This window comes from Vombatus ursinus, unplaced genomic scaffold, assembly GCF_900497805.2.
Source record: "Vombatus ursinus unplaced genomic scaffold, bare-nosed wombat genome assembly UNPS02014848.1, whole genome shotgun sequence".
Lineage (NCBI taxonomy): Eukaryota > Metazoa > Chordata > Mammalia > Diprotodontia > Vombatidae > Vombatus > Vombatus ursinus.
This window is the reverse complement of record NW_020954626.1, coordinates 390685-412357: the sequence shown is the minus strand read 5'-3', so window position 1 is coordinate 412357 and position 21673 is coordinate 390685. Positions and strand designations below refer to the sequence as shown.

The 21673-nt window shown below is 38.4% G+C and overlaps 1 protein-coding gene across 4 annotated transcripts in view; it reads right to left on the bottom strand.

Annotated features, from left to right (window-relative positions):
- Positions 1 to 21673, bottom strand: part of GALK2 (galactokinase 2) — a 175951-nt gene that overhangs the window by 31433 nt on the left and 122845 nt on the right. For all 4 annotated transcript variants that reach the window (XM_027840867.1, XM_027840864.1, XM_027840866.1 and 1 more), the window contains exons 6-8: positions 18579 to 18677; positions 17384 to 17536; positions 10020 to 10230 (exon numbers count right to left, since the gene is read on the bottom strand). In XM_027840867.1, the coding sequence (XP_027696668.1) occupies positions 10020 to 10230; positions 17384 to 17536; positions 18579 to 18677 (463 nt within the window). The remainder of the gene's footprint in view (positions 1 to 10019; positions 10231 to 17383; positions 17537 to 18578; positions 18678 to 21673) is intronic.

Below are 21673 nucleotides of genomic sequence, written 5' to 3'. Positions count from 1 at the left end.
AACAGGATCCAGAGTTCTGATGTCTTACGGTCTCAAGGATGAGGGTTTCATCCAAAAATTGGACCAACCACAAACTCTTTCCAGTATGGCAACAAAACTGTGCAGGACTGGACTTCAAACTCCTATGATTCTAAGATTATTAATTCTCTACCCTAGCATTACCATAAAAATCTATCCAAATTTATGTGTCTGGCCTGGAATTCTATCCATGAAAAAAACCAGCCCTGTTTATTTTCATCATGGCCTATTAGTCCTTATTATTGTTAATCTTGAACATAACCGATCCAAAATTAAGCTCATCTGAATGCCTCCGTGTCTATTTCTGCCCATGAACAGACAGGATAAAGTTCTGGTTTGGTTTGTTTTTCTATTGTTGTTGTTGTTGTTGTTGTTTGGGAGGGATGGGGACGGTTAGACAAGTGCTCCAGTGTCCTGGAGGGGTGGCCATAGGGTGTCATGAAAACAATGAAAACAACATGGAATGACATGACAAGCTAAAGAGGCCTTAAAACTGTATTCCTAGATTCTATAGCACTGGGACTTCCCACATTTTTGTTGGCAAATCTTTAGTTATATAGTGAAGGCATAGCCCAATCTGTTTAATTCTTTAAGTTTCTAGGCACCCTTGTTCAATTTCTCAGGCCTAAATCAGTTCTAGTAGTCTGAGGAGAACATGGGAAATGAGATCTTTCAGAATCCAGAGGTCATGATCCAGAAAAGCTAGATGATCTGAAGAATGCACTATCCCATTCAATACAGAGATTCTGAAACTTCCTCAAATCTCTCATGGTTCCTCCCCCCCCAACTCTCTCAGCTAACAACCTCACCTCACATTTTACTAAAAATGTTGAGGCCATTCACTGAAAGTTCACTTTTCCTAATTCCTTGTCATCTCCCATCACCCAGATGTCATTTGCCACTCTCTTCCTTCACTCTTATTTCATATGAAAAGTGACCCTTCTTGCCAAGATAAATGCACAAGATCCCATTCTATCCTATCTTCTTCAGAAGACTTCTTCCTCTATAATCCCCCCTTCTCACTTATCTTCATCTCTCCCCTACTACTGGTTGTTTTCCTACTCCCTAAAGATATGCTCATATCTCCTCCACCCTCAAAAACCCATTGTTTGATCCACCTGCTTCTACTAGCTATCATCCTATATCTACCCTCCCTTTTGTAGCTCAGCTCCTTGAGGTCATCTACAATAGGTACTCCCCTTCCTTTTCTCTCACTCTCTTAACTCTACAATCCAAATTCCAACCTCCTTATTCCACTGAAACTGCTCTTTCCAAGGCACTGACAGTTTTTAATTACCAAATCTAATGGCCTTTTCTTAACCCTCATTCTCTCTGATGTATCTGCAGTCTCTGAAGCTGTCGATCACCCTGATTCTCTTCAATACTCTCTTCTTCCTAGGTTTCTGGGACACTGCTCTATCCTGGTTCTCCTCCTACCTGTCTAACTGCTCCTTCTCAGTCTCCTTTGATGGATATCCATCCAGGTCATGTCCATTAATTGTGGATATCCCATAGGGCTCTGTCCTGGGCCATATTCTCTTCTTCCTCTATGCTATGTCATTTGGTAATCTCATCAGCACCCACGTCTGTGAGTAATGTCTGTGCTAATGATTCTCCAAATCTACTTATTCAACCCTAATCCCTCTTTGATCTCTAGTCTTGCATCTCCAACTGCCAGTTAGACATCTTGAACCGGATGACCTATAAACATCTTAAATTCAACAAGTCCAATATTAAACTCACTATCTTTCCCCTAAAAGTTTCTGGACTTTAAACTCTCTGCTCCAAATTTCCCTATTACTATCGAGGGCAACACCATCCTCCCAGTCACACAGTATGTCAAAGCAGATCATAGAATTGGAAGGGATCTTAGAAGTCATGTGGTCCAACTTCTTGCCCCATTCAGGAGTCCCTCCTACAATATCTTGACAGGTCCGTGCTTTGCGTGAAAACGTAGCAGGATCACAGAATCACCAATGTAAAGATGGGAGGAATCTTAGGGGTGATCGAGTACAATCTCCCCATTTTACAGATGAGGAAACTGAGGCTTAAAGAAATTGAATGATATGTCCAAAATTACAAGGATAATAAATGCTAGATTTAAGATTGAAATCTAGATCCTCTGAAGCCAAATCCAGTGTTTCTTCCACCGTACCAACTTACCTCTACTCCCAATGAAGGTAGCTCATTCTATCAGGGGACAATTCAAATTGTTAGAAAGTTTTTGCTTATAGTGCATGTAAATCAGCCTCCCTGTTGCCTTGCTTATCAGTACCAATTCTGTCTTCCATGGCAGATGGGTCAAACACGTGGTTTACAACACTTCCAAGTGTGGCCTAAACCAAATTATAACGTAGTTCCTATCTGATTTCAAAGTGTTTGATGTATTAAGAAAGAAAGAAATAATTAAACGTGTAGTTTTTTTAAGTTGATATGCTGTCCCTTGGGGTCTTTATGCATAGTCCAGTGCCCTCATTTCTATTTGAGTTTGAGATGGCTGGTCTACAGCCACACAGAAGAAGTCTGATCCTTCCATGTAGTACCCCTTGGTATACTTGCAGACCCCTAAATTTCTTCCTCCCCTAGGATAAACTCAACTCTGTCCTTCAACTCTTCTCATAGTGTCCTAGGAAAATCCAAAAGGATACTTTTTTTTTCCTAATGTGTATTTTCTGCCCTGAGGTACACAGAACTAGGACTTTGAGGAAGCACAAATCAACAGAATGCAGTGGCCATATTTGGAGTCAGAGAATATAGGTTAAAACCCTGACCTGCCTCTTACTTTCTGTGGAACATCTTGGGCAAATCATCTGATCTCTCTGAGGCCTCAGTTTCTTCACTTATAAAACATAGGGGTCAGATTAGATAAAATTTAAGTCCTTTTCCAATTCTAAATCTATAAAGTCTTCATTTTGATTTAAATAGACCAGAGAAGAAAAAACCAAGCTTAAACAAAATCATTTTCTTACCAAAAACAAAAAAACAAACACACATACACACAAAACCCTAGGCTTTCAAAAACTAAAAACAAAACATATCTTGTGCATAAAAAAGCTGATTTTTAAAATGCTATGTTTAGCTTCACAAGAACCTGTTACTTCATTTTATTCTCTGTAAAAGAAAACAAGAAGTTTCCTGGATGACCCATTTTAATTGGCCTAATCACTAAAAGTCACAGTCATGAAAATTTGAAGGATTTCTGTTCAACCAGTATCTGTACACACTAGACAGAACTGTAATTTCTTTTGAAATTTCTTATGGGATTTTTAAGCTAAAAAAAACTAGTTTTCCAAATTATTTGAAGGGAAAATAAGTCAGTCTGTTGAAATCATACAGTTTATTAGACTCTACCTAAACAACTATCTTTGTATTTAAATCATATCATAGGAATATCTGGCCCAATTTTAAGGTAAAAAGATAAGATTTCTGATGTCTTTTTTTCCCTTTTAACAAAAAAGGCAAAACTTTTAAAAAGTGAATAACAAAAGGTAAACACTTCGGGAACTGATAGTATAAGAGAGAAAAGGATCTCATCAGCATAGATTACTTCCAGTGAGAAAACTCCCTCTACCAACACAGCTAGGCACTTACCTTGCAACTTAAAGTCAGAGGACACTGTGTGGAACATCAAGAGGTTCAATCGCCTGCCTAGAGTCACAAAGACTGCATCTATCAGGAAGGGGACTTACACCCAAGCCCTTCTGATTCTAAGGCCAGTGCCTGAGCCACTAGCCTAAGCTAACTTTCACAAAGTTTCTTTCTTCCTTTTTTTTTAAACATTTATTTTTAGTTTTCAACATTCACTTTTGTAAGATTTTGAGTTTTAAATTTTCTCCCCCTTCTCCACCCCGCCCAAGATGGCACACAATCTGATACAGGCTATACATGTACAATCATATTAAATATATTTCCACATTAGTCATGTTCTAAAAAAGAATTAGAACCAAAGGGGAAAACATCAAGAAAGAAAAATCCAAGGGGAAAAAAAAAAGAGAAACAGAGAAAATAGTATGCTTTGATCTGCATTCAGACCCTATAGTTCTTTCTCCATGTGTGAGAAATGGCATTTTCCATCATGAGTCTTTTGGAATGGCATTGTGCTGCTGAGAAGAGCTAAGTCTATCAAAGTTGGTCATTGTACAATGTTGCGGTTACTGTGTTTAATGTTTTCTTAGTTCTACTCATTTCACTCAGCATCAGTTCATGCAGGTCTTTCCACGTTTTTCTGAAGTTGGCCTGCTCATCATTTCTTATGAAACAATAGTATTCCATTACATTCATATACCACAATTTGTTCAGTCATTCCCCAATTGATGGGGAATTTCCTCAATTTCCAAATCTTGGCCACCACAAAAAGAGCTGCTACAACTATTTTTGTATATGTGGGTCCTTTTCCCATTTTTATGATCTCTTTAGGATACAGACCTAGAAGCAGTATTGCTAGGTCAAAGGGTATGCACAATTTTATAGCCCTTTGGGCATAGTTCCAAATTGCTCTCCAGAATGGTTGGATCAGTTCACAATTCCACTAACAATGCATTAGTGTTCCAATTTTCCCTCATCTCCTCCAACATTCATCATTTTCCTGTTTTGTCATGTTAGCCAATCTGACAGGTAATTTACAAAGTTTCTTAAAGAAACATACTTAATTGGAAATTCAAACTCAGAAATAATGTGCTCTTCACAGTATTTAGAAGGATCAACATGGTATCAGTATTACTGAAATACTTTTACATTCTATGTGAAAAGGTGAGACAGAAAATAATTGTTGTTGTTCTTGTCATTTCAGTCATGTCCAACATTTTGTGACTGAATTTGGGGTTTTCTTATCAAAGATACTAGAGTGATTTGCCATTTCCTTCTCCAACTCATTTTATAGATGAGGAAACTGAGGTTTCCTCAAACAAGGTTAAATGACTTATCCAGGGTCACATAGCTAGTAAGTGTCTGAGGCTGGATTTGAACTCAGGTCTTCCTGACTCCAGGCTCAGCACTCTAACCACTGTGTCACATAGCTGCCCCTAGGAAATAATAATAACAATAATAACAACTACAACAAGTGACATTTCTGTAGCACTTTAAAGTTTACAAAGCACTTTAAATACATTATCTTACGAGGACCTTACAACAACCCTGTGAAGTAGATAACATACATATTTTGTTTCCATATGCAGAGAGCAGCTTTTCTGTGAAATAGGAAAATGGCTGATCTACATTACTGAAGCCTGAAATAATTTAAACTGCAGAGAGGCTGTGGAAGCTGGGTTCTTCTCCATTGAGGGTCCTGGTTGAGAACTTCTGAGGTACAAGAGTGGCATCTACTCCTCTCAGTCCTGGTAGAAGTCATCATTATTGCATTTAGAATAGCACTCCAAGGCAATGGCCAGCCCAGGCTGAGGAGTGTCAATAGAGACCTTTTGGGTTATGTCATTCAGGGCCAAAGTCTGAAGGTTCCTAATTGCCATTGCTGTGACTACAATGCTCTTTAATATTTTATTCTTTTTAAAAATGCATACCACAGATCTAGAAAAAATCTATAAAGGTAACTGGAAAAGTGACAGAGGGTATTATGTAAGGAATTAATCTTTTTAAAAAAAAATGGAACTCTGCTCAAATGGAAAGAATTGAGAAGCCCACAAAGTTCACATATAAATGTGAAAAATCGGTAGGCCAAAATGCGTTTTAGGAGCATCTTGAAAGGGATTATATGATCAATAATAAAAGTTTCTTCCAATATATCAGAGACAAGAAGTTAGCTGGAAAGTCAGAGAACACTTGATTCAATTCAGTTCAACTACTGATGAACAAAAGGCATGAAAAGAGTGAAAAGTTGACAGCAAAAACACTCAACAAATTCTCTTTGCATCAGTTTTACTGAGAGGTTTAGGAGACTCTCACTCCCAAACTATTTTTTAAATTGGAAAAAATCAAACACTGGTAAGCAGACAGGATGTTCTAAACATAATTGACAAAGTGGAAGTAAATAAATCACTGAGACTCAATGGCAATCACCCAAGGGTTCCAAAGGAACTCAAGGCTGAAACTGTAGAAATGTTCGCCAATATCTGTGACCTGTCTTCATAAACTGTGTCTAGAACTGGTAGACTGCCAACACAACTCCCATTCATAACAGGGTCATTCAGAGAAAAATAATCCAAACTATGTTTATCAAATAATGGGTGTTGAAAGCTATCTATGATGAACTGGACAAGAATTCTGGAAGCACTTGACTATTTCTTAAACACAACAACTCAACTCACTGCACTGTGACCAATAAGGCCAACTACCTACAGGTTCATATGTCCAAGTGTTTATCCTAAGTCCTGTCCTCTTGGGGACCAGTTTTCTGTGCTTTATAATTTGAATCAAAAATGACTTATTAAGGACCTTTACTGTACATAGTGCTAAGATACAAAAATAAAATTAGAATCACATGAAATAAGAGTTCACTCAAGAAGTTTAAAATGATAACAGATCATACAAGGCAAGACATGAGAATAATGCAAAGTACCTCATGATACTGAGGAAGAGAGGGCAGACTGAGAAGTAAAAGTACAAGCAGAGGCAGAGGGACAGAACAAGGAGAGGGGAGGAAAGGGTGGTCAGGGAAGATGCATAGAGAAGGTAGGAATTAAGTTGGGTCTGAAGCATGGATAACAACTGGATAGGCAGAGGTAAAGAGGAAGGACACTTCAAGCCAAGAGGAATGAGGAATAATGGACAAAGATGGGCATATGACTGAAATCAGTGAATACATCAAGTCTACCTGGGGCAACAGATTTGTGCGATGATGTATAGAATGGATAAATATATCTATCTGTTCATTCTAAAAGACTATACTATGATGGCCCCAAGAAGAGAAAAACAGAAAGCCTCTGCCCACATCCTATTAGAAGAAAACATCATCACACATACTATATATACGAAGTAATTGAGAGATGGGAGAGCACTACAGCTGGAGAAACCAGGATAGGAATCATGGAGGAGACAACCCTTAAGTTGGGGCTTGAAAGAAGCAAGTTATTCCTAGAGGCTGAAGAGAGAAAGGAGTGCATTTACAGGTATGGGGGACAGCCTGTGCAAAAGAAAAGAGGACAGAAAAGTGAATTCCAAGGTCAAAGAATAGTAACTAGGCTACTTTGGAAGGTAGAATGCATAAAGAGGATATAGAAGAGCAATGTGAAATAAGCCTGGAAAGGGAAGTCCGTGTCAACCTGTGCAGAGGCTTACATGTCCAGCAGAAGAGTGTATATTTTATCTTACAGGCAGAAGGGAGCCACTAGAACTTCTTGAGCAGGGTCAGTATAGGCTTCCATAACTTTTCTGCGTGGGGCAGCTGGGTGGCACTGTGGGTAAAGAGCCTGGAGTCAGGAAGACTTGAACTCAAATTCAGCCTCGGATATATGCTCGCTGTGTAACCCTGGGCAAGTCACTTAACTTCTGTCTGCTTCAGTTTCCTCCTTTGTAAAATGGGTATGATAATAGCACCCACCTCCTGGGGTTGTTGTGAGGATCAAATAAGATAACAATTATAAAGAACATAGCACAGTGCCTGACACACAATGGGCACTCTATCAATATTAGCTACTACAATTAATATTTTGTTCTTGTTCAGTTGTTTCAGTTATATCTAACTCTTCATAACCACATTTGGGTTTTCTAGAGAAGAATTCTAGAATGGTTTGCCATTTCCTTCTCCAGCTCATTTTACAGATGAGGAAACGCAGGCAAACAAGTTTAAGTGACTTGCCCAGGGCCATACAGCTGTTAAGTATTTGAGGCTGCATTTGAATTCAGGTCTTCTTGACTCCAGGCCCAGTGCTCTATTCAGTGCACCACCTTACTGCTCCATTATTATTATTACCACTAAGTAAAAACACTTCCTTTTATTTGGCATGAAACCAGTGTGAATACAGACAGGAAGGAAAAAAAGCATTGGGTTTCCAGTTTTGCTTGAGCACAGAATAGGTGAAGGGGCATAAGATAAGGATGCAAAGGTAAGGTAGGCCTGGATGGCAGTAGGCCTGGAATTTCAGGAAAAAAGATCTTAAGAACTTTTTTGAGTAGGTAACAAGGAAACCTCTGAAAGCTTTTGAGCAAAAGAAGAGCATGATCAAATATACATGTCTAAGAAAGAAAGATATGCCTGGTAAGCATGTGAATGAGGATTTGAAGGGCAGAGTGTTAAGACTTAGTAGGAAAGGCCTACTAAGAAGTAACTGCAATTGTCCAAGAGGGAAGATATGAGAAACTAAACTAGGGTGTGGATGATAGGAACAGAGAGAAGGGAACAGATAGAGGAAATGACTGCATCAATTTTTGCAATCGAGGCAGCATGATATAGTGGATAAAAAGCCAGCCAAGGTGTCAGAAGACCTGGGGGTAAGGTCTGACTCAAATTTATGAACTGTGTCCGTAAATGGACACTAATGCCCAAAATGAATTGGTACAGGATTTTCCTCCCTAGGCGGGGATCAGTGGAGAGAATGATTTCCCTATACCAAAGAAATCATACACACAGTCCAAAAAATAAACAAACAAAAAAGGTAGGCTTACAATTAAACAAGAAAGCTTTTCACTATTCTATGAATGAGTCATAGAACATAGCAGCATCACCAAGGGATAGTATCATCAATAAATTTTCATGGTTTTCATGAAATCTCCACTTAATGCTTTATATGCCACTACCACTTAGTTGCTGCCTTTGAGGAGAAATTTCTCTTTGGAGCCCTTACTAACAGAGACTTGGCCATGTAGCCTCCATATTGACAACTTGGTGTGATCCCCATCATCTTTTGAAAAATGACTTTTCTGTAGCCTTAGTTCTCTGAAGTCACTTCAGCCCCTCTCTAACGCCAAGATTACCCTCCTTGTCCCTTTCCCTTCCTCCTATCTCTCCCAGAACTAAGAGTAGCACCTGCCTTCTAAAAGATGATTTCTCTTAGAAATTATAGGAAAGAAGAGAAGTGGCAACCACTGCAAATGATGATTTGAAGGGTAGAGTAGAAACTTAGCAGGAAAGACCAACTAAAAAGTAACTGCAATAGTCCAAAAGGGGAGAAATGATAATCTGTATTAGGGCATGGATGATAGGAATAGAGAGAAGGGAATAAAAAGAGGAAACGATCACATCAATTTTTGCACTGCAAGAGAGGCAGCATAAGATGGCTCTGTGCTCTGGAGAAGTGTTTTCGTGCTCGTCTCTCCTGTCTGCTCAGAGCTGAGGATGCTACAAGCATCCCAGGAACAGCCCTTGAGGGATGTAGAGACGCCTGCCACCAGGACCAAAAGCCAAGAAGAGAACGGGAAGCAGCTCCTCCAAGGCTGAGGGGTTTGGGCCCCTATTAAATATCCCCCTCTTCTTTTGAGGCTAAAAAAAAAAAGAGAGAGAGAGAGAGGCAGCAGGGTATAGTGAGTAAAAAGCCAGTCAATGTGTCAGAAGATCTGAATTTAAGGCATGACTATAGTCGGGCCCCACTGAAAAGCTACAAGGCCATGGTTAAGAGCGAAGAGTCCCAGTAGGTCTGCCCTCCATCAAACTGACCATCTTCCATTTCTCAGCCAAGCAGTACCAAGGAGCTGCACTCTCTTCATAAGCCCATACCTCCTACCTCCATCTCCAGTTTCTGGTGCTGCCAGACAAGACACCTAAAGAAATTAAAATAGATCTAACAAATTTAATAAAGAGATACAGAATATGGGCCACAGGCTACGATAGAAACCATCCAGCCTGTCACAAGTCAGTTGAGTTTTCATGATCCCATTGGCTACAATATCACATCACTTGGGAGGTACTTTTCTCATTACTATTAGTAACAAAGTGGCTAAAGGGTGGATAAGTGTGGGAGAAACAGGAGAGGTCAGAGAATTACATAGCTAGATTTTCATTCCAGAATGCTTCAAAATTGATACCTTTCACTTGAGAACTTGGGCTTTAACCACCTACTAGAGATGAAGGAAAAGAAGCAATTCATCTTTGGTTGGAAGTTCTCAGGACTTACCATCTTGAGTGTTCTTACAAAGGATTTGGGTCTTGAGCTCCTCCAGGCTAATTTCTAGGTAATTGCAGACTTCCTCTTGGCTGTATGGTTCTGAATGGAAGACTTCTTCCACTAGCAGCAGCATTTCCTCCAGGCTTACTCCTAGTTTGACCTGCACCTCCTCCAAGCACAGAGCTTTGTTCCATTCCAGGCCTTTGTACTTAGCCAGGAACTGCAAATTCAAATCAAGACAATTTCTATTCAGAAATCAACAGGCCATGTTTTAATTAACCAAATTCAACATGAAGATGAATTTGTTTCTGCTCAATCTACTCAAGCTCCGCACCATTGCTCAGAAACATAGAGTGGGTTCAGATGCTTGGAATTTCCCATTCTTATATGACAGATGTTCAAAGACCAGAAAAATTAAGTCTTTGTCCTCCAAAAAGAACACTAATCTCTTGTTGATGTTATGCCTGTCCCTCCTTTCCCACAGGGCTACTTCCATGGACAGTTCTGCATCTTTAATCCCTAGTCAGATGATTTATCCTTACTACACCCTGCCTCTATAACATTCACAGAAAACCATTCTAATCTCATGTGATATGAGTCTGAGAGAGTCATGTCATCAATGACCTGGTTAGGAATTCTCCTGTTTACTAGATGTCACTTGGAAGGTAGTTAATGAACTTGAATATCTGGTCATCTGGATGGTATTTTAAATGAAATCTTCATTGGGGAATTCATGAAAAACCATTCTCATTCAACTGGTGGTATGGTAAAGCTGTGTTTTCCCTTCTCCTCTGAGACAGTACCCTAAATTAAGAATGTACCAAATCCTTGGGACCAGAAGGAACTTGTTGGAAGGATTTTTTAGGGACCTCCAAACGAGGGTGTGCCTCTCTCTTTCTATCCTCTCTCTGTAATCCACTGTGGTTTATCCCACTGGCCACTGAATGGTCCCTCTAAAAGGAGTTGACACTCAAAACAGGAGAGAATGCTTGAGTCCAGACAGTGCCTTTCCCCTAGTCCTTGGAACAGACACTAGGGTCAGTCAAGCTTCATTTCCTGGGTCCAAGGTATGGCAAGGGCAGAGAACAAACAGTGAGAAGAAATAAGGAAGGAGAAAGGAGAAAACTCCATAAGGAAATGTGCAATTGATTTACTCTACTGCAACACCAATTATTAGATTTTCCTTATTCTGTGAAGGAAGCAGGATGTACCAAAAGAGCTTTGTATTTTGGTTAAAACCATTAACTTCAGGGAAACATTAATAACAAAATACTTTTATTCAATGATACTCTTAAAAACTTCAGATTGTACATTTGAAAAGAGTTAATGTTTTTAAAGATGACCTGGGAAACCAAACAATAGTGTCCTTTGTTTAACACATTTTATAGTTCATTTTACATCCATTTTTAAAACACAGAAATAAATCTAAGCCTTATTCTAAATGATTTTGTTTATTTTTTTTCCCCTGCTACTCCTCTAAATCTGGCTTAAGGATCTAATGTTTATAATGATAATAGCTGACCTTCATATAGCATAGTTATTTGCATATTGCCTCCCAGTAGACTATGGAACTCCTTCAGAGAAGAGACTTGTATTTTACTTTTCTTTGTGCCTCCTTAGTACACTTAGTACTCAGTATACTTAGTACAGTGCCTGGGACATAGCAGGGTTTAATAAATGTTAACTGACTGACACCATGAGGTTTACAATGCATTTTGCATATACTATCTTGTTTGCTTCTCTTAAGAATTTAACTAAACATCATCATTACAAACATTAATCACCCCGATTTTACAGATATTGAAAAGGAAGTTCAGAGAAGTTAACTGATTTGCCCAAACATATTGCTCAACCAATCAATCAACAAGCATTTATTAAGTACTTAACTGTGCTGAGCATTATGCTATGTGCTGGAGATCTTCACTTTAGCCTATAAGTTAAACAGCTAAGTCTTGAGTATAAGTATAATTGTTTCCACATCATAGATGAAGAAACTGAGATTCAGAGAAGGCAAATAACTTGTCTTGAGCACATGAGTATTAAGTGGCTGAGCTGGCCTTTAAGCTCACATCTTTCATGTTCAAGTCCAATGCTTTTTCTTTACCATACAGGCTCTTATGATAGGTGCTGCTTAGGTACTAAGTTGACAGTCCCAAAGACTAATGTCTGTCCCAACATAACCCCTGAACCCAACAAAGTAAAGCAGTCACTTCCCAACAGTTCCACGTCAATCTACCTACATAAGTTCATGACACAGTTTTAACCTTAGAAATTGTTTCTGCTAGGTACTTAAATTTGGAAATAACCATGAAGAAGCTAGGAGAAGCATTAGAGAATCTTGGAGTGAACCTTGACAAGAAATTAATTCTTGCTTGTTCAGACATGTCAAAAATGATATCTTAATCCTGACTCTCTTCATTATTCAACACCTAAGTTCCAATTCCTAGTCCCAGAAGTCATATTTCCCCAGACACCCTCTCCAGGGTAATGGAGCCCATAGCATTTGGGTATGTAAGATGCAAGGAAAATGGCTCCAGGGCTTAGTTTTCAAAAGCTAGCCTCTCTTTTCCTATGTGTGATTGATCTGCACACAGAGGCAATGACTTACAGAATTTCACATTCAATCCAACTACATCCGCAATTTGCTAATGGTTAGCCCAATTGTCCACTTAGCTTACATCTGGAAAGTCCACACAGCCAATTTGGTGTGCATTTCAATTACCAATGAAATCTACCACATGCCCTCGACATCAACTGTAATTTCCTATGAGCAGATGAGCAACACACAATTCAAGGAGTGGAACAGGAAACCCACTTGAGACCCTTTGAAATTTGGCTCTAGAGACAGTAAGATGACTTACAGATGAGGGGAGCAAGAAGGATTGCCACTTCTCAAGGACAAAGCATCAGCAAGAGAGTTTGCCACTTATGTGGCAAACGTGGTCCAGTGCTACATCTGATTTCTTCTAAGCTCCTCTCCACTCAGCATTTGGATAAGGGAAGAAAGAAAATACTTTTCCTAATATTATGGATAAGCTGTCAACATGTAGCACCAATATTATATGGCATGATGATTCAATTCCAACCTTAAACATCTACTAGTTGTGTGACCCTGAGAAAGTCATTTTCCTTCTCTGAGATTCAGAATTTCTTTACCTATAAAATGAAGAGAGGCCTTGGTGGCCTCTAAAGTCCCTTCCAGCTCTAAATCTGACCCTAAGATTTAAAGCTAGAAAGGACCTTAAAGGCCACTGTATCCCATCTTCTTCATTTTCAAGATGAGAAAACTGAGGCCAAGAGAGGTTAAGTGACTTGCCCATGGTCAGTCACCCAGCTAATGTCTGAGGTATGTCTTCCTGGTTCCAAGTCAAAGTGCCCTATAAACTACTCATTAATTTCTTTGTTGTTGTTGTTCAGTCATTCAGGCATGAATGACTCTTTATGACTCCATGGACCATACCATGCCAGTCCTTTGTATCTTTCACTACCTCTCAAAGTCTGTCCAAGTTCATGTTTGTTGTTTCCATGACACTATCTCTCCATCTCATCCTCTGTCATCCCCTTTTCCTTTTGCCTTTAGTCTTTCCCAGCATCAGGGTCTTTTCAAATGAGTCCTGTTTTCTCATTATGTGGCCAAAATATTTAAGCTTCAGCTTTAGTCTTTGATCTTCCAATGAATAGCATAAATTAATTTCTTTAAGTATTGACTGATTTGATTTCCTTGCTGTTCAAGGGACTCCCAAAAATCTTCTCTAGCACCACAATTTTAAAGCACTGATTCTGTGGCATTCAGCTTTCCTTATAATCCAACTCTCACAGCCATACACCACTACTGGAAAAATCATAGTTTTCACTACATGGTCCTTTGTCAGCAAGGTGATGTCTCTGTTTTTTAGTATTTGCCATAGCTTTCTTTCCAAGGAGCAAGTGTCTTTTAATTTCATGGCCATAGTCACTGTCTGTGGTGATCTCTGAGCTCAAGAATATAAAATCTGAAACTGCTTCCATTTCTTTTCCGTCTATTTGCCAGGAGGTAATGGGACTAGTTGCCAAGATCTTAGCTTTTTTTTATGTTAAGCTTCAAGCCAGCTTTTACATTCTCCTCTTTCACCCTCATCAAAAAGCTTCTTAAATTCCTCATCACTTTCTGCCATCAGAGTGGTATCATCCACATCTGAATTTGTTGATATTTTTCCCAGCAACCTTAATTTCATCTTTTGATTCATCCAGACATTTTGCATGATCTACTCCGCATGTATGTTAAATAGATAAGGTGACCATATACAGCCTTGCTGTACTTCTTTTCTAATCTTAACCCAATTAGTTCTTCCGTGTTAGGTTCTAACTGGTGCTTCTTGGCGCACATGCAGGTTCCTCAGGGGACAAGTAAAATGATCTGGTACTCCCATCTCTTTGAAGACCTGACACATTTTGTTGTGATTCACACAGTTAAAGGTTTCAATGAAGCAGAAATAGACGTTTCTTCCTGGAACTCCCTTGCTTTCTCCATAATCCAATGAATGTTGGCAATTTGGTCTCTAGTTCCTCTGCCTCTTTAAAAATCAGCCTGCTCTTCTGGTAATTCTTGGTTCACATATTGCTGAAGCCTAGCTTGCAGAACCTTAAGCATAACTTTGCAGGCATATGGAATGAGCACAATTGTCTGGTAATTTGAACATTCCCTGGCACTGCACTTCTTTAAGACTGGGACATAAACGTATCTTTTCCAATTCAGTGGCCTCTGTTGGGTTTTCCAATTTTTCTGGCATACTGAGTACTGCACTTTAACAGCATCATCTTTTAGAATTTTAAATAGCTCACTGGAATTCCATCATCTCCACTAAACTTATTGTTAGCAATGCTTCCTAAGGCCCATTTGACTTCATTCTCCAGGATGTCTGGCTCTAAATTAGTAACCACACTAACATGATTATTAGTGATGTTAACATCTTTCTTCTACAGTTCTTCTGTATATTCTTGCCAATTCTTAATCTCTTCTGCGTGTATTCTCTCTCATTTTTGTCTTTTACTATGCCCATTTTTGCATGAAACATTCCCTTAATATCTCTAATTTTCTTGAAGATATCTTTTGTCTTTTCCATTCTATTGTTTCCCTCTATTTCTTTGCATTGCTCATTTAAGAAAACTTTCTTATCTCTCCTTGCTATTCTCTGGAATTCTGCATTCAGTTGGGCACATCTTTCCCTTTCGCTTTCCTTCTTTCCTAAACTATTTGAAAAGCCTCATCAGATAGTCATTTTTCTTTGTTGCTCTTCTTTTTCTTTGGGTTATTTTTTTGTGCTGTCTCCTGTACAAACCTCTAAATCCACACCCTACTTCTGTGAGGGTCATAAGATTGATTTTTACCATGGATAAAAATGGGAGACAGAGGTCTGAGATATGGTATGGTGTTTCGGAAAGAACAGCAGATTTGCAATCAGAGGACCTAGGTTCTAATAATTCCAACTCTGATTCGTAGTAGCTCTGCATGGGACCTTAGGCAAGTCACTTAAATTATCTGAGCATGTTTCCTTAACTTTAGAGTTGGGTAGTAGAAAAGGAAGACTTTTAAATTTCTGTCCAGCTCTCAATCCATGAAACAATGAATCACATTCCTTGTTTAAACCATGAAGGGAGTCACTGAGGAGGCTGATACCAGGACTCTCAAGGCAGTCTTCAACTTCAACCTCTCCCACACTGATTTTTAAATGCTAATAAATAGAAAATAGCCAAATCTTCTTGTTTAGTTAGGAAAGAGCACTGCAACTGGCTCCTGTTCCCTGTCTCCTCTCTAAAAATCCTTCAGCAAGTACTTATAGGCAGTTAAGTGATAGGGTGTACAGAGCACTGGACCTAGAGTCAGGAAGACCCGAGTTCAAATTTGCCCCCAATTACTTACTACCTGTGTGACCCTGGGCAAGGCATTAACCTCTATTTGCCTCATTTTCCTCAACTTCCTACTTGGCAGAGTTATTGTGAAGATCAAATGAGATAATATTTGTAAAGTGCTTATCACTGTGCCTGGCGCATAGTAAGCACTATACAAATGCATATTTTCTCCCTCCCCTATCTAGCAAGCAAAGACCTTTGCTATACAGTCATACAAAAAAAGTTTAAGATATGATCCCAATTACATAGCAGCTTACTAGTCAGTCACTAAATCAAAAATCTGGATTCTAAAACTGAGTATAAAATGAAGATGAAGAATTAATATCCTTCCCAAGGATCCAATAATGCCTTGACTTTGGTGCTTTCTCTCTTCTGTCAAAACTCTTTTAGGCGCTTTCTCCCCTACTCCCTTACCACCACACATAGAATGATGTCACCAGGAATTCCAATAATTGAGATGACTTGTATTTCACCAAAGACTCTGAACTCCTATCTGACTACTCTTGATTCCTTAAGAAGTCTTAACTCCTACTCATTAGGCTAAAGTGATACTTCAATGGAACCAAGAGTTTGCTAGCAGGGGACCTGACCCCTCCATCAGTGCAGAATTTAACTCCATCCACTATCTCATGATATCTGATTTTTCCATAGAGAGGATCTACTCAAGAAACTGGAGGTCTTTCCCTGGGTCTTTGAATGTTTTATGGACACCAGAGCAACACTACAGATACATTTCTTTTCTTATCCTTCACTCCCCCATGACTGGATAACCTCCTTCTCTGATAAGACATATCTTTGATGAAATATTTTGTGTGGTAAAAATGTTGTTAGGATATGATACATTTTTTTAAAAGAAGAAGAAATAGACTATTTAAAAAACTCAGTATCGGAAAAGGTTAACTACAAACCTTCAAAGAGCACTGCAGATGCCTCTCAAGCATAAATTGTGCCTGTGAAGGACTTCTACAGAGAAATTCTACTCCCTCTTCCGTGTCAACCCCACCCCCAAAACCAGCCAACAACAATTCATGAAAGCTGCCTACAAATCATATTGGAAAAAGAAATCAATGGAGTTCTGTTTAAACCCATTCCATAGTGACTGGGAATCCTACCCCTTCCATTCTACAGGAAATTCTACATTCTAGGGATATTCGGGAGACTCAAGTATGACAAGGCAGTGAGATAGTTTTGAAAGGGAAGGAATTAGGGAGAAGAGCCAGGTTGAGCTCAGATAATGTTTGGAAGTGGAGGGAAGATTATTATAGTGGAAAGCTGGTGAGGAATGCAAGAGAACAAGTGGGATTTAGTTCCAATACTTTGTCTACCAAGTGCAAAATCCTACTTGTGCTTCTGGTAGCATTACACAAAAAATATGTGGCATCAGAGTAGTTGGGATCGGTAGTTGCTCCCTGTTATGGGATGGGAGCAACAATCCTGCATGAAATCTGCACTACAGTTTGCCAAGAGTTTACAAAGTGTATTACCTTTGCAGCTAGTCGACACTCCATCACCCGAGTATTGAAATTAGAAGTCGCTGCCTTATTCATTGCAACACAACTGTTAGCAATCACAAAACTTGCTTCACTTGGAAGTTGGACATCAGTTGCCCTCAGAGGATTGAACTCTATTAACTTGGCCTTTTGAAAGAAAAAATGACAGATTAAAACCTAGAAATGGTTCAGGCACACAATCAGTACAAAAGAGATTCTTTCAAAGTCTTCTCTCAACCTGGCAGACTACCCAGGCTGGACAAAACAAATGACCCAGCTATATGTCATTCAGAAGCACTGTCTTCAAACCTGCCACTTAAGTCTTCTTGCTGCATAGCTCAAGCAATGTCTTTGTGCTGAAGAAAATCCCCTCCTCTTCTATGCCTGGGGCTTTGGAAATCTGAATTCAAGCAACATATTTCAACAACATATATTAAATAAGAAATAATCCAGGTGTTCTTGAAGAATAGCCAAATCAGTAGGAAGTTGATGCAGTACTGAAAATTATAAAGGTTTTGAAGAAATATGTGCATCTATTTTGAAAGTAGGCAGTTTCTGGACAGCAACCAAAAAGTTCTACTCTGTCTGAGGGAGCTGATAGCCAAAGGGAAGTGGCAACCAGCATAGGAATCTACTTCTGGCCGACTGTCAACATTTTCTTCCCCACAGCCCAGGTCCTAAAATGTTTATAGAGAGAAATATTACTAAAGAATAAATTATAGGAAGAGAGGTTATGAATACATGTGGCAAAGGAACTAACATTTGGGTTTAAAAACCAACAAGGGAATTTGGAAAGAACATGAGATGGAGAGGTTTAGGGAGCCATTTCAGACAACACAGAGAATTGAGAAATCTCTTACACAAACTAGACAATGAAGGAAAATGGGTATAAAAGAAAAAGAGAAAAGACCAACTGGCAAAGTGAACTGAAATAAAATCATGAGAGTATGAGAGACAGAAAGAAAACAGTGAAATAGATAAAAAATTTAAGAGGTAAACCAGTCATACTGGAAGATAAGGATCGAGGATGAACTTGAATGTTGGAATGGTGTTGGGAAATATTTAGGGAAGCCTGAAAGAACAGATCTGATTGGACTTGTAGGTGACTAAACATCTTGGATATATCAATGCCTTATTCTCTATGTGGTTTCTCACAGTTGGTACTTCCAAACAGGTTACTGTCACCTACCTTTCCTTCCTCTCCAAGAAATGATATGGACTGATCCATACCTCCTCCTTCAGTGCCAATATAACGCTCACTCTTGGTACAGATTTCTGCCAATTCTATCTGGGGATAAAAATGAGTTTATATTGCAAATAAGAAATACACTGCTTCCCTTATGTATCAGAATTTCTCACAATGTTCTATGGAACCCTGGGATTCCACAGAATAATTGAAAGGGCTCTGCAAAGAAAAAGCTGTAACATCAGTAAAGTGTACACCCCAAATACATCTATTTTGTTCTCTGTGTCAATTGTGCAACATTGTGTATATGTATCTAGAAAACCATTAAAAATTGGTCTAAACTAATCACATGACCAAAAAGTTGGTTTCTTAAGGGTCCAGAATCAATTACTGAATGTGCCAAATGATGTATTACACAAAATGAGTACAATGTAGTACTTTTCTTGCAGTGTATGTATAAAATAATCAATGTCCATTTATATCCTTAGTTTTGTGAAGGTTCTATGATTTTTCTACCAATGTCTAATTTGGATGAAATGTAGAAGACGAAAAGACAAAAAATCTAAAATGTTATTAATCAAGGATCTGACAATGAAACAAGATATTAATAAACTTCATTTGCATACTAAGCACTAAAATAATTAATGTAATAAAATAAATAATACACATTTAATAAATGTATATTGAATTGAACTGAATTGAAAAAACAAAAGAATGAAAAGTATGATCTGCAATTTGGCTTGACTTAATAATGGTTTTATTTTACATTATATGGGATATTACTTTATACTTTAAAGATTCTTGATTTTAATCCATGTGGATACTTTCTTTACTAAAAGATATCATGATACTTCTACAACTTATTAGAGCAAGAATTTTTAACCTAGGGTCCATGAATTTTCTTAAAATTTTACAACTGTATTTCAATATAATTGATTTTTTTGATAACCCTATGTATATTATTTTATTCATTCAAAACCATTATCCTGAAGAATCCATAGTACTCACCAGACCATCAAAGGGGTCCATGAATTCAAAACAGGTTAAGAATCCCTGCATTTTGAGTCTTTGAGGATGGCTGCACCTAAAACATTCCTACTCGCAGAGTGAATCCAATGATGAAGCCTCTCCAAACTTAGCTAGGCTGGTACAACAGATACATCGAACAACCACTAGGCCCACAAATGGAACTGTTTTAGCTTTGTGGGATTTGCTAAAGCACAAACTCCGCTCTCAGAGTCTCCTCAGCACGAGGCTGAGGCAGCAGTGAAGGCTTTCAGTAGAAGTTATTCCAACTTAAAAAAAAAAAAGTTCTTTGGTTCCAACAAAATTACAAAGATATTTACAAGCACAATATAAGAAATATCCAAAGAAAATCCTGATTTTTTTTCCAAGCAACAATGAGATGAACTAAAAAAAAAAATGCAAAAAAATCCACTCATTTAAGTAAAGAACAAAAAATTGGTATGAAGCACTTCTCAAGATAAGCAATACATACAATACTGTGTCCAATTGTAAATTTGTAAATAAGTTTTTACTAAAAGTTCAGCAAACACCCACTTCAGACCCCATCTCCAATGCACAAGACTTAAAAATGTTATCCTCTTTGTATCTCTTATTTCACCATAACTTGTTAATATTTGTAAATTAACCTCATAATATCTAGCCTTCTACAACACTTAAAAAACAATTAACAGGGGGCAGCTAAATGGTGAAGTGGATACCAAATCTGGCCTTAGACACTTGAGACTTACTGGCTGTGTGACCCTGGGCAAGTCACTTCACCCCATTGCCTTGCCAAAAAAAAAAAAAACAAAAAAACCCAAACCCAAAAATTAATAAAAGAGATTTTAACCAATATCACACATCCTTATTTTTGTTATAAGAATTAGGTAACCTTTCACTCCAGATACACATTAGGTTTCAGGTCTTCTGTCTAATACGAGGTATACACCACAACCATTATTGTTCATTTTAAAGTAAACAACATGCTATGCATAGTATCAGTACAATTTTTCTTCCTCCTTTTTCTTTCCTCCTGAATACCCAACTGGTCACTGCACTGATTCTAGTTCTGATCAAATTGAGAAATAGATAAAAACTTTCTTAACTTTTAAGGACTGATGCAGAATGAATCCTTCATACAAGATGATGGCATGGTAGGGGTGACCAAGTCAGAAGCTTGACAGATGCTACCCATGACTATGCCAACATATTCACATCAGATAAAATGTCAAGGAATGGAGAATAAAGAAATGAGAAGGAAGGAAGTTAAAGCAAACCCAATAAAAAGACCAAAGCTTTGTGAAAGAGGGAAGATTCATAGTCAGATTCCTGGCCCTCCATCCATTTGTATTTACTGATCTAGTATAGATATCTCAGAGCTTAATTCCTGTTCAGCCAAACAGCCTTCAATCTTGTTTTAATACCTCAGGTGTCATACCTGATGGACACCTTGGTACTGGTTTTTCTTTGTTGTTTTCATCACTCTCTTCCCAATCTTAACTCTGCTTCCTTGGTCTTTGGTGGAGACTGCTCTTCCTACCATCTTAACTACTGAGATTAGATAGACGATAGATAGATAGATAGATAGATAGATAGATAGATAGATAGATAGCCAGCCCTCCCTTGCTTCAGGTGGTATATAACATTAGATGAATTGGTTTAACTTCTGTGAAACCCAGTTTCTCTTTGTAAGGCAAGAATGGTCAAGAACTTATGACCACAAATGAGATAAAAGGGAGCTAGGTGGAGCAGTGGATAGAGCACTGGCCTGGGAGTCAGGAAGACTTAAGTTCAGATCCAACCTCACACACTTATTAGTTGTGTGATCATAGGAAAGATCTCTCATCCTCACTTCCTTCATCAGCAAAATGGGAATAGTAATAGCTCCTATCTCTCAGGTTGTTGTCAGGATGACTGCTATGAAGGTCATTTGGAGTTCTCAAAAAGAAAGCTCTACACAAGTCCTGGAGTTATGATTACTAATTACAAAATGGACTTTGATAAATGGCAATAATGGTGTAATTATGAATACCTACACTACCTCTACTTTTATATCTTTAGGTGCCTAAGAGTTTCTGGAATATCAATAACTA